Source organism: Alosa sapidissima, chromosome 22, assembly GCF_018492685.1.
Source record: "Alosa sapidissima isolate fAloSap1 chromosome 22, fAloSap1.pri, whole genome shotgun sequence".
In the NCBI taxonomy this organism is placed as follows: domain Eukaryota; kingdom Metazoa; phylum Chordata; class Actinopteri; order Clupeiformes; family Clupeidae; genus Alosa; species Alosa sapidissima.
This window is the reverse complement of record NC_055978.1, coordinates 5013356-5027417: the sequence shown is the minus strand read 5'-3', so window position 1 is coordinate 5027417 and position 14062 is coordinate 5013356. Positions and strand designations below refer to the sequence as shown.

At 43.6% G+C, this 14062-nt stretch overlaps 1 protein-coding gene across 3 annotated transcripts in view; it reads left to right on the top strand.

Moving 5' to 3' along the window:
• The window catches only part of grm8a (glutamate receptor, metabotropic 8a), a 163374-nt gene extending 156342 nt beyond the window's left edge, over positions 1–7032 (top strand). For 2 of the 3 annotated variants that reach the window (XM_042078880.1, XM_042078883.1), the window contains 2 exons: positions 4518–4764; positions 6053–7032. In XM_042078880.1, the coding sequence (XP_041934814.1) occupies positions 4518–4764; positions 6053–6102 (297 nt within the window). In that variant the 3' untranslated portion in view covers positions 6103–7032. Of the gene's footprint in view, positions 1–4517; positions 4765–5451 lie in introns of all 3 variants that reach the window. The other variant, XM_042078881.1, reaches the window with a different exon arrangement.
• The last annotated feature ends 7030 nt before the right edge of the window (positions 7033–14062 follow it).

Genomic DNA, 14062 nt, shown 5'->3' with positions numbered 1-14062 from the left:
GCACAGAGATAAACACATAAGAATACACAGCAATTTTTGGATTTAAATGCAGTGCTATGCAGTACTAGTATCTAGTTTAGGATGCATTTACACACTCACACACACTCAAACACACGTCTATTCAGGTAGGTGTTGGACTGTGTGTGTGTGTGTGCAGTCACACTCATGCAAATCCATTATACATGTGTTTACACACATCTGTGGACAAACAGAAAATATCATCACATGTGAAAATCTACATCTGTACATGCGTGTGCACACACACATACACACACACTCCTAACTTCATACACATACACACACACCCCACAGACATGTCACACACCATTAACCCAGTATCTCCGTACCCCTGACACGCTCCATCCCAGCTGTGTGTTGGGGACCACAGACATGAATCACCTCCAACAGAGTCTGCAGCGCCAATGGAGTAATCACAAGTCAGTTTGAGTTTGTGCACTCACACACACACACACACACACACACACACACACACACACACACACACATACTGTACACACACACACACACACACACACACACACACACACACACACACACCTATAAAGATAACACATCCAGGCCCTGGGGATGCAATATTTCATCTTTGCTTTGGTGGTGCTAATGCCTTCAGCCTGGGAAGCCCTCCTAGCCCCAGCCCCAGCCCCAGCCCCCACACTGGTTATGGTGGCCTTCGCACAAACAGCCCTGTCTTCCAGTGAGGCTGCTAGTCATGCGGCACTGTGCTTCATTTGTGTTGTTCAGGGGGTTGGTGTATCTTTTGTGTGTGTGTGTGTTCTCTCTCTCTATCTCTCTCTCTCTCTCTCTCTCTCTCTCTCTCTCTCTACCTTGTTTTTTCTCTCTTTCTCCCCCCTCTGTCTCTCTCTCTCTCTTCTTCATTCTCTCGTTCTCTCTCTTTCTCTCTCTCCGTTGTTCTCTCCCTGGTCCCCTGTTACTGCTGCCTGACCGCCGAGCGCAGGCCTGTAAATGTCAGCGAGCATTAATACCCTCGGATTTCACACTGGCCTAAAAGCCACTGTCATCATTTCACCCCAGCCGCCCACGCCCACGCGCACACACACATCACACATGCCCACAGTCACATACACAGATGCACATTAGCGCACATGCACACACACACACACAGACACACACACACACACACACACACACACACACACACTAAAGATCAACATAACAGTCACCCACCGACACACACACCTCAAAGCACACACACACACACACACACACACACACACACACACACACACACACACACACACACACACACACACACTAAAGATCAACATAACAGTCACCCACCGACACACACACCTCAAAGCACACACACACACACACACACACACACACACACACACACACACACTAAAGATCAACATAACAGTCACCCACCCACACTTCCCTCACTCTCTCTCTCTCTCTCTCAATCACTCATATGCACACACAGACACAGACACACAGAGTCAACACTGTCACATACCTATACATACATTATAGGCACATACATCCATGACAAACCCATGAACCCATATAGTCACTAAGCATAAACACATAGCCATCCACTCAATGCAAGCCCATAGTCTCACATACATTCACTTCCAAACAGCACACATTAAGGGCATTTACTCGCTCTCAAACACACATAACCATATATGTTTTCCACATATGAATAAACATGCGCATACATATACACACATCAACTCAATGACCACAGATTCACTGACAAACATATTCATAAGATATAGACACTTACACATGCACATGGACATTGAGGGCTATATTTTAACGGTCTGAAACGGCAAAACGCAAGTCACTTTGTGGGCGGATCTTGGGCGCTGATGCTATTTTACCGGCGGGATATTTGACTGTTGCGCCCGACGCAAATCTAAAATGGGGTGGTCTGAAGTAGCTACATTAATCATGGGGTGGTTTGGGCGTAACGTGCAATAAACCAATCAGGCGTCATCTCACATTCCCTTTAACAACAGGCACGCTTGTGCCATAGCTGATTGCTATTATGGTGGCGTATTTGCCAGGCGCAGCCAGTTTAGGTCACCAATGCACGAACAAAACCGCGAAATGGACAAATATTATCAAGGCTTTGAATGTTTCCGTCTGTGCACGGGGGTGTCTGTAGATTGGTGTGCAACGCATTCATTCATGCAGGCCTGTGGTCATGCATGCGCCCTTAAAATAGCATCTCCATTTGCGCCACAGACTTTAGACCAGGGAGTTCCTGGTCTGTGGCGGAATTGTTTTCTGAAACTGCAAAATATCAACAGTGAACGTTTGCGCCGGAACACGCCCCGTCTTTTCGCTGAACCGCCCCAGTGGGCGCAGTCGAATTCCCTAATTTACAGGCACGTACCTGTGGAGGGAAAATTCCAATATGCGCTGACTGCAAAATAGGAAAGACAAAAGCGCGAGTATACAAAGTCAATTGCGCTGGGACGCACGATAGAGCCCTGAATCAGTTCATGCTCCAACATTGTCATATACACGCCCACACAAGCACACAATAGACTAGACTGCTGCTGCAAAAAAAAAACCCCAAAAACATGTATTGCCTTCACAAACACACACATGTAGCTGCATACATACACACATACACACACACACAAACTCTTGCTGACTATCATTGTCATTGATGATCAGGGTCTATTCTAAAGTTCCCATGATGGGTTTTTTCGCCTTACGGTTGCCCCCTGGCCCACATTGCCCCAGACCTGTAGTTGGCATTACGCCATAAATCACTATGATCCCCACTATGATCCCCTGTGTGTGTGTGTGTGTGTGTGTGTGTGTGTGTGTGTGTGTGTGTGTGTGTGTGTGTGTGTGCGTGTGTGTGTGTGTGCATGTGTATTTGTTTGTGTTTCCATTAGCTGGAGCTTCCATGTGTGTCTGACCTGCCTTAGCCTAGCCTGTGTTTTTGACTGAAGCGTGACTGGCCATCTGCTAGGAGGCATTCGCTCTAATTTTACCGCCCGCTGTAGACACGGATACAGATGAGTGTTTGCGTGTGTGCGTGCATGCATGCGTGAACACATGTGTGTGTGTGTGTGTGTAGGTATGTGTATGTGTGCCTGTGCATGTTCGTGTGTCTGGACAGAATTGGCTGTGCAGCGTTTCGGTACATCAGGTTGTCACTGTACTTTCTGACAGGTGTGTTGATAAGGCCCGTGTGTAATGAGGTCTTGAGAAAAGCTGTCGGTGGCTTCCTTTAGGTGAATCACTCCGTCAGCTTCCCCCAGAGAGAGGGAGACAGAAAGAGAGAAGAGAAAAGAGAGAGAGGGGGAGAGAGAAAGAAAGAATACAGAGAGGAGAGAGAAAGAAAACAGAGAGAGAGAGAGAGAGAGAGAGAGAGAGAGAGAGAGAGAAAGAGAGGAGTTTTGACTGTTGGGAGTCTGCATGATTCACAGTGCCGTACACAGGGGATTGTAATGCCCTGTTGAGCCGTATATAGAGCTTATGGAGCGTATCAAACGGTTTGGGCAAACCTAAACAGGTGGAGATCACATCATGGGCAAAACTACACCATCTGCCCAGTGCGGGCTCGTGAGCAGCTGGAGACAAGCTCAAACACTATGCGGAGGTGTTTTGTCCTTTTACCACACACACACACACACACACACACACACACACACACACACACACACACACACACACACACACACACACACACGCACACACATACACACACACACACACACACACACACACACACACACTCACGCATGCACACACACACACACACGCACACACTCACGCATGCATACACACACATACTCTGGCTCTTGTGACCTCATCACTGGTGCAAGTTACTAATCTATTTTTTCCTCTCTCTTTCTCTCTCACTCTTTCTCACTACTGCTGTTCTCTCTCTCCATCTCTTTCACTCCATTTCTGTCTTGTCTGGTTCTCTCTTTCTGTCCCCTTATCTTTCTCTATCACTCCATCTGTATGTGTCTACCTCTGCCTTGTCACTCTCACTCTCTCCATCTCTCTCTCCCTCCTCTGTCTGCCTTTCCTCCTCTACCTTTCCCCCCTCTATCTCTCTCCATCTCTCTCTCCCTCCTCTGTCTGCCTCTCCTCCTCTACCTTTCCCCCCTCTATCTCTCTCCATCTCTCTCTCCCTCCTCTGTCTGCCTCTCCTCCTCTACCTTTCCCCCCTCTATCTCTCTTCACCTTTTTCTCTCCTCCTATCTCTCTCTGTCGCCCTTCTCTATCTGACTGTATATACCTCATCACTCCCTCACCCCCCTCTCACTCCATCACGCTCTCTCTCTCTTCATCTCTCTCTCTCTCTCTTTCTCTCTGTCTTCACCCCCTCTCTTTCCCCTTCTCCTTTCACTCTCCCTTATCCATCTCTTTTTCTCTATCTTCATTCCCCTCTCTTTCTCTCTCTCTATCTTCATTCCCCTCTCTCTCTCTCTTCACCCTCCCCTATCCATCTCTCTCCTCATCTCTCTCTCTCCATCCTCCTCTCCTGGCCCCCTCAGATGTACATCCAGACGGCCACACTGACCATCTCCATGAGCCTGAGCGCCTCGGTGTCGCTGGGGATGCTCTACATGCCCAAGGTGTACATCATCATCTTCCACCCGGAGCAGAACGTGCCCAAGCGCAAGCGCAGCTTCAAGGCCATCGTCACCGCCGCCACCATGTCCGGCAAGCTGACCCAGAAGGCCGGCGACCGGCCCAACGGAGAGGTCAAAACGGAGCTCTGCGAGAGCATGGAGACCAACAGTGAGTACTCGCTGCTCACTTAAAAGAAAAGGAAAAAAAAACGAAAGAGAGAGGGAGAGAGAGAGAAGGAGGGAGGAATAAAGGCAAAGTGTTTTTCACTGTATCCACTTTGGATTCAACCGCAATCCCCTTCTTTTCTGCAGCCACCTTGCCTATGCATCCCTTTACACACACACTCCCTCCACCACATCTACTCTCTTCTTTGTTTTTTTTTTGTTTTTTGTCGTTGTTTTTTTCCCCCCCCTGTGAATATGGAAACATCCGGATACTGCACCACTCTTTAAACTGATGTTTCCATATCAGTTGCCATGGAGATGTCGTACTGCTTCGTCTGTACTGCCTGTGTGTTCGTATGCATGTTTATTTGTATTTGTATCCAAGTAGTTTACAGCACTTAACTGTACTGTTGCACTTGAGAAAGAGAGAACTACTGCACTTCTTTGCCACGATTGAAACCCCCCCCCCCCCTCCTCCTCCCTCCCCAACCTTGCTACCCCTCCCCTTCCACCTCTACCACTTGTCTTGTTTTTGAACTGCTCTGCCCCACCCCACCACCCCTCACCACCATGTTGAGGATTATCGACCGTGTTTGACAGTGTTTAATCATTCCGAGGTGATCTGACGCTGTATGAGGGGGAATGGGAGTCTTTGAAGTAATTAAGCCAATCACTTTGTTCTGTGCTGCAGGTGCTGCGTTCCCCTGTCAGACATGAAAGAGTTTTTTTTTTTTTTACACTCACTACTGTCTGGCTGTCAGCACTTTGGTTTCCGAGCAACGGCGAAGGTCAATCTCCATTTATTTACTCGTTAGTGTTCTGCAGACGGGAGGAGCACAAGTGTTGGGGTTTAGATTTTTTTTTTAAAACAAAGCAAAGAAAAAAGTATAACCATTTTTTTTTTTCAGATGTTGGATTACTTTTTTTTTCGTTCTTCTGGCATATTGCATTTACACACTAAAAGCTACCCCTTGAGATTTTTTTTTGTTATGATAGATAAAGACAAAAGAAAAGCTTCAGCCAGCAGAGCATCTGGAACTGCAGAGCTCGAGCTGACATGTTTATGAAAAATAAGAAGAGCGTGGGGATGAGCGGATGTTTTTTTTTTTTTTCTAATGAAACGGGCATCTGAAGTCATGTGGCCTGACAGAAATACAACCCCCTCCCTCTCTTCCTTTCCCCTTTTTCACCAAAAATAAATACGTATAGAAACTACTAAAGCACAGGTATACAGATTCGTTCTGAGTCAAAGACGATCCCTCCTTCTCTAACGTCTTTCCTACTCCTGGCAGCTTCCTCCACCAAGACGACGTACGTCAGCTATAGCAATCATGGCATCTGAGTGGGGGACACAACCACGGAGGGACCCCTACCCCCCCCACTGAGGACGACACCACCACATGAGGAACCGTCCTGCTTTTTTTTCGTCGTGAGGAGGAGGAGGAGGAAGAGGAAGAGGAGGAGAGCTTTCTTTGAGCGAGCGAATGACCAAGCATGAGACTTTATTTCTAACATCTCTCCCCAGCATTGAGCCTCCAGCCCCAGTGGTGGGGGACGGGATGGAGGGCGAGGAGGAGGGGGGGGGGGGGGGTGTTGGGCATGGAGAGCCTCACACAAGAGGCTGCTGCTCTGTCATAGAGCTACCTGTCCTGCCATGCAAGAAAAAAAATATATAATAATAATACAGAAATTAAGAAATGAATAAACAAAAAGAGAAACATGAAAAGACTCATCGTTTGACAAAAAAAGAGAACAAAATCAAAGAAAATGTGAGACTGAGAAATGGGCTCGCAATCACACCACATCACACCACACACACACACACACATACTGTACACACACAGACACACACACACTTATACACACAAACACAAATGGACAAACAAACCAACATACATAAAAAAAATGAAAAAGAAAAGAAACAAACAACCAGTGTAAAACGTTATACAGTACAAACAGAGAAAAGTGGGAAAAGACGTTTAAAAAGAAGTTTAAATGAATTTTAAAAATTGTGCAAAAAAATATCAGATATGAAAAATATCAGAGTTGATCATGTTTGTTGTTATTCTACTTGTAAGTATTTTTTGTGGTTGTGAAGATTTTTCATTCTTGTTCCACGTTGTTCGATCTGCATAATGGGATGAGATGTCTATTGTATATGGCTAACTGGATTGTAGCCCTGGGTTGTAACTCTGTAAATGCTATGGTTGAAGCATGCCAGTTTTTATACAAATGATTTATTTATAATAAAGGAATGTTTTGCAAATGTTTAGCGGTGTTCGATGTGTCTTTGAAGGCTCCAAAGGTAACCTGCCTGCAACATGGTTTATGGAGATCAATACTCTTCTTTCTCTCATACTTAGTTATTGTAGCGCACTTTTGAATGGTACTTTCCTTTGCTGTCTGAACGAAATCATTAACTCCACCGCAATCTATGCCAAAATTGAATCTTACCTCCCCACACACACACTCAGTCACCACCCCCCTCCCCCCATCCACCCTGCCCACCCCTCTCTCCATTTGGTTCCTATTGAATTGCACTCATTGATTTTTCTCTCTTCAGTGCAGGCTGCAGTCTTACAGTATTCAAACAAACAGCTCCACAGTCCCGTCCTCTATGCAAAATGTGTCAATGTAAATGTGTGTGTGTCCCTGTCCACACCCACACACTCACTCACATACACACACTCTCCGTCCCTGACACTTTTATTCAAAGTAGTACTGTACAAAAGTGCAACGTTCAAACTACAGAGCAGAGGAGACAGGAATTACTACTACATTTGTCAGTACTATTACTAAAGGATAGGAATGCTAAAATTATAAGTACTAGTCCAAATGTGGTAGGAAACACCGGAAGTCCGAAAGTCCGAATTCAACAGGAGCTGGAAGGAAAGTGGACTGCGCCGGTTCGGAGGTTTTTGTCACCAGAGAGTCCAGATCGATCTCACTGAATAAGGTGGTCAGGCCTGACTGTGTAATGAGTTCCACTAAATCAGTTTTTTTCCCCCCAGATTGATTTCAGTGTAGGCTTTGACTGATGTTTATGCCAAAGTGTGCTTTGTTTTTGTTTTTTAGTCTAGGAGATGACATCTCATCCTCGACAGCTCGTACACAGCTGAGTCACCGTAATTGGCTTAAAAAGAACCCTCAAAAGCTTCTCAGGATAAAACTGCGGCGATCAAGGTGTTATCAGAAGGACCCCGGGTCAATAATAAGACATGAATGACGTGAAATGGCGCGGTAGAATGTCAGTTTATTATATAGAGAGTACAGCTCGGGGCCAAGCATTGCCATTCATCGGAAGCCAGGAAGCAAGGCCACCTCTGAAGACTAGTGTGGTGCTAATCCTCATTATCTCCAGACAGCTAATTCAATTACTGGCGGCTGTGTCAGGAAAGAGGGAGACAGAATTCCATCACTACCTGCTATCTCAGGTAGCAAGGAGTTAGCCTGGCCTCCCCCTTTCTTTCTTTCTCTCTCTCTCTCTCTCTCTCTCTCTCTGTCTCTCACGCTCCTTTTTAACCTGGCAGATACTCATTTCTATAGCAAGAACAACACTACACAGGTTGGGGTTGCCATGACACTAGATGTGACGTTAGCATGTTGACCGTGATCTTTATATTAGTGTCAATGTGAATAGAGTGTGTCCACGCTCTTCCTGCCACACAACACTTTACTTTGACTGAGCTCTGATGCATTAGACGTGTACTGACACAATACTGTCTTTCCGTCACAATTCTTCACGCTTTTCTTTTCTGTGCGAATCAAAACAATGTCAAAGATGGACGCAAATGCCAACTGGAAGAGCGCAAGATATTATCTATGATTGTTTTTTTTGCGGTTAGACAGTCCTGCCACTCCTTAGACCAGAGAGGAAGCTTTTTTTTAACTCATATTACCTATTCTCCACCACACCAGTTTGGACACAGTGCAAATTCATTCTTTACGATCGCTTCCCCTCAAGCACGCTGTTGCTTATAGGCCCCTACAGCAGGGATTCCTAAAGGACCTGCGTGGGAACAGGTACAATCTCCAAGCTTCCAGGCTGGAGAGGAAAAATGCAGCCGCACAGTGTGTGTCTAGCATCTTCTGCTGGCCACGATTCTCCGAGGAATAGTATTAAAAAACAGACAGGTGAAGCGCTTGCTGTGAAAAGTGTCTGACTGACCTTCGAAGCAAAGGCGAGACGTAAGGAAAAGTGAAACTGTTGGTTGGCTCCAACCAGGCCGAGTGGAGGTGTACGACAAACTCTCAGTGGGCATTGCTGAAATATAATTTCATATTTCAGAATTGTGTCTGCTTTATGTGTGTGAGTGTTTTTTATGTGTTTGTTTATGTGTGAGTGTGTGTGTGTGAATGTGTTTTATGTGTTTGTATATGTGTGTGTGTGTGTGTGTTGTGTTTTATATGCTTGTGTGTGTGTGTTTGTCTGTTTTATGTGTTTGAGGTGTGTGTGTGTATGCATTGGTGTGTGTGTGTGTGTGTGTGTGTGTGTGTGTGTGTGTGTGTGTGTGTGTTAGAAAGAGAGAGAGAGTGTGTTTGCTTGTGGGAGTATGCTTCTGTGACTTTCACACACCCCCACTCCCTTACCACTTTAAATGAGACGCTGAACATATGAGTGCCTTCCAAAGCGTTTAGCAAAACACAACACCTGGGACGCCGGCGCTGTCAAAAATGCCACACCTGTCAGTCATCGCCATGGCAGCCAGCTCCTCGAGAGGAAGAGGCAGCCGAGCTTCGTCTTGCTAATTATGGCGAAGGCCGCGCGGGAATAGCGCGCTGTGTAAACAGCAGAACGGCGCTTTTGTGAGCGGGGAGCGCGATCCAGACTGCTGCTTCCTGCTTCCTGTTTGAGACGAGATGAGATGAGTGGAGCGCACACAGGATATTAACATTCTTTGTCTGACTGAATAGACAGAAAAGTTTGCCTGTTACTGGCACTGCTATCGAGTTGTTGTTTCTCACGACAGCCATTTTGATGAGAAATTTGACTCTTTGGCTTTGATTACATATAATTTGCACAAAGAGCACAAAAATGCCTTCTATTTGCCTTCAAAAAACCCCCCAGACATGCCACATTCCATTCATTACTGTTGATAGCTCAAACAGCAGCCCATTAAGGCCAACATTTCATGCCGGGGGGCATGAAAATCACTGACAAGTGAAAGCCAACGTTTTGACAGCACTGGAGAGGGAACAACAAGTAGTTGAGATCTAGTCTCCAGTGAAGGCGTACATCCCAGGGAGGTGGGATGCTGTAACTCTCCGTCAGTTTCCGAGCTGGCAACTGACAGATGTCCTGAATGGGAGAAGCAATGCTACTCCTGATGACAGTACAGGTAGGAGATTTGCGGCATAGTACTGACAAAACTTATAAGATAAGGGTTAAATAGATAAGGCAGACAGACTACTACTACACTCAACAAGGTCCTGTCATTCACAATTAGCTGAGTCACTGATTATGTATTATGTGGTTGTGTTATGTGGTTTATTGGTGATATTATTTGGTTGGAGAAAAAATATGAGCATATTCCATTTTCATATGCCTGTAAGTATTTTGAATCCAAGTTTATACACATGACAGCTTTCCAGTGTCATTCTGAGAGCGGGGTGGGGGTGGCATGAATGATATGCCTTTTTTATAGAGGGATCACCTTCATTGTCCTCTTCTGCAGTAAGAGACAGAGCACTCAATGTTCTTTGAGTCTCAAGTGGAAAAAGGTAAACAAGATTAAGAGAAAGACTTGTATTGCTCATAATTTTTCTTTAAAGCATGCAATGAGAAGGAAATGTGTTTCTCTCTTTTCCCATACATACAGGCTATACAAGTGCACTATATAGACAAGCACTGGTATAAAATGAGGTATATTTTTCTTCAAATCTAAAAGGGACTGATAGCACACTTACTAAGCGGCATTTAAGAAATGAAGAAATCTTTTGCAGGGACTGTAATTCCACTCTGCTCTGTCACCTCACAGCAGTCCATAATGGAGAGAGCAAGGAAGCAGAAACACACACACACACACACACACACAGAGAGAGAGAGATAGACAGAAAGAAATGGTGATTAGATTTGAAAAGTTGAGTGTATTGTGTTTCATCAAAGGCGTCTTCCAGACAAATTAATTTCTACACACCATGTCAGTGGCATGACCGTAATGAGATTCGCCGCCTTGAGTTGCAGTGATTTTAATGTCATGGCAGCCTAATAACCATGTGAAATTGATGTATAATCCCATTTAAAATTGCAGTCATTTGAATCCAACACCACAGCCTGACAGCAGAGTTGAAGCTGTGATTTGCCATTGGACCATCTCAGGCTGTGAACTGTTATGCCTTTTAATAATGGTGGCAAGAGGTGTTCTCTCCTTTTAGCTCTATGAGAGGCCGACGTACCAGGGCGAATCAGATTGGCAGCTGAGGGGACTAAAGTTGTCACTTGTGCAGAAATAATGAAACATCTGGAGTAGACACATCTACTGAAGTGGTTGTGCTTATAAGATATGCTAACAGAGCAATCGATCGTTTTTTAGTAATTTATTAGCAGGGACTCTGTGAATACAGAAAAAGTCATGTAATTCAATTTGTTTATTTGAGGAAAACAAGTCTCACAACAAGAAAAAAAAATTTTGACTGTGTAAAATATCTCAACATCATATTTTGCTGAGATGTGAAATCCTTGTTGTGAAGTCTTTCAACTGCTATGGAAACTTCATTTTTTGACCTTCGGGCGATATGCGGCATATCGATTCCAATCTATCTGCCTCTTGTGGCCATGAGGGATACGAGTCTTTCAAGCCCGAGACCAAAGAACGAAGAACTCGGAGTGAGAGAGGAATGAGTCTCTCAGGATCAATTGGGAAAGCACACGTCAACCCTGTCAGCGTCATGCCGAGTTCTGCACAGAACAGTAATGTCCTTCCCTCCAATGCAGGCCATCGGTGGGGAGAGTCAACATGAGTCAGCTAATACACAATACACATGACTTTTACCTCGGCCTAGTCTAAAGCCAGTATGATCAGCCAGTAGCATTTAAATACGACCCTGCATCAAACAGACCTCTCACCCATCACAGAATATTAATGGAGAAACCTACAAGCTCCACAAAAAAGAACCAAAATGGCCATCTTTGCCCAAATAAGGAGATCCAGTTGTTAATGGAAGCTAACTACCTATGGCAAGTTGCATTGCAAGTTAGCTCTGGGGTAGCAAAAATCATAAGTGTGCCGCTTTCACATACCGGAGATCGAAGGCAGAAAAACGTCTGCATTTCAGACTTTTTCATCCCCGCGAGAATTTAACAGGTGCGATAATTCATTTTTTTTGTAGGTTTTGTAGTTTTGTAACTTCAGAGGTCTATAGGGTCCATGGTTGCGAAACTTCTTCAGTGCTGGTGAGAGACCAATGAATCTTATGTAAAAGTAATTCAGGGTAATTCAGTAATGTTGATTCAGGGTTAAGGTGCAATGCACATATGTATTTATTTTATTTGTTTATTTATTCGGACAATGCTCATTAATTAAAAGACAAGCTGTAAATAAGCCGGAGTTAGCTTGTGAGTGCTAATTTCCATCCGTTGTCCCTAATTCTAGGAACAGTAAAATAAAACGAACGAAGATAAAAACAGTATAAGTGACTAGGCAAACTGTCAATATATTCTAGCCGGTTATTTACCTCAAGCCCAAAGAACTCCCTCCCTCAACCTCTTTGTGCCTGTCCTTCTCTTCCTGTCTTCAAAGCACATCTCAAGACCTTTCTGTTTAATGATTAGTTCTCCTCCACACCCAACACATAGCTCCATACAGATAACTTGTCTTTGTTGTATTGTTTTGTTTGTTTGTTGTTGTGTTTCCTTTCCTTCCTACTATGTAAAGAGAACTTGGGTTTGAGAAAGGCGCTATATAAAATAAACGGTAACACTTTATAATAACTGCACAAAATTCATCATTTATTAAGCCTTATTAGTTAATGGTTTGTTCATCATTAGTCATTTCTAATTTATCATCAGTAAAGAATTTGTTCACACAGTTATACATAGTTTGTTCATAGTAAATAAGCCTATATCTATATTATATAATATCATTAACTAACCACTTGTAACTCCTGAGTTAATCATGAATTATAGTATTAGGAAGTGGTTTATAAAATATGTATCCTCACCCTAACTAATCATTAGTGCATGTGTATGTAACAACTGTTAAATACTAGAAATATTACTTAATCAACAAAATATTATTGCATACTTTATTAAGTATTAACAATAATTCATAAACATATTTTAGATATAGGCTTATTTACTATGAGCAAACCATTTATAACTGTGTGTACAAATACTTTATTTATGAGAATTAACATAGGAACAATGCAACAAAGCATTTTGTAATAGTTTGCAACTGGTTTATAATAAGAAAATGATTTCATTATAAGTGGTTGTTTCATTACTTATTAAGTATAAATCATGTACTTACAAACATATTTTTTGGATTGGCTTATTTACTATGAACAAACCATTTATAATTGTGTGAACAAATGCTTCCCTGATGATAAATTATGTATGAACAAACCATTAACTAATAAGTAACAAAGGCTTAATAAATGATGAATTGTGTGTAGTTATTATAAAGTGTTACCAAATAAACATATTATTATTATTATTATTATTATTATTATTATAGCAGAGTGGAAAAGAAAAAAGTTAAGAACCATCAGGCTTGAAGCATGGCTGCCATCAGGCAATGTATCAGATATGGGATATGATGCTTCAAAAGCCTACTATCATTATTTTAATGATTCTTGGTTATGGAAAAAAGGGAAAGGCAGAATTGTACTGTGCAATTTTTTTATACGTCTAAAATCTTCCTAGCAATGGCAAGACATTACATCTAATGGTGTAAATCGAGGGGACAGCTCTCTTTTTCGAGAGCCATTTTCAAAGTGGCAGACAGCACTTCACTTAGCGCTAACGTTAGCCGCCGGTCCTGTCGGAGGCTTCCGCTGGCACAGTCTGTGAAATGCCAAGGTCTGAGTGTCACTTGCTCACTCTAGGATGGACTTTTAATGAGGAAAGCGCTTTTGGTCCTTGGTGTCACGAAAGCGGTGAAACGCAATCTGCCCCCAGGTGCAAATGGCTCAAACCAGATGGAGATCGAAATTGAATTATGTCGTTAGGTAATTAGACCTATTCACCCGTTACTTTTGGTACATCTTCTTCTGTGGCAAGAGAGCATTTTTGGTTTGGGGACTTCTTTCCTCCAGAGCATGAGAGATGCTGAAATGGCTGTCCAGGTTGATATCGCACGTCA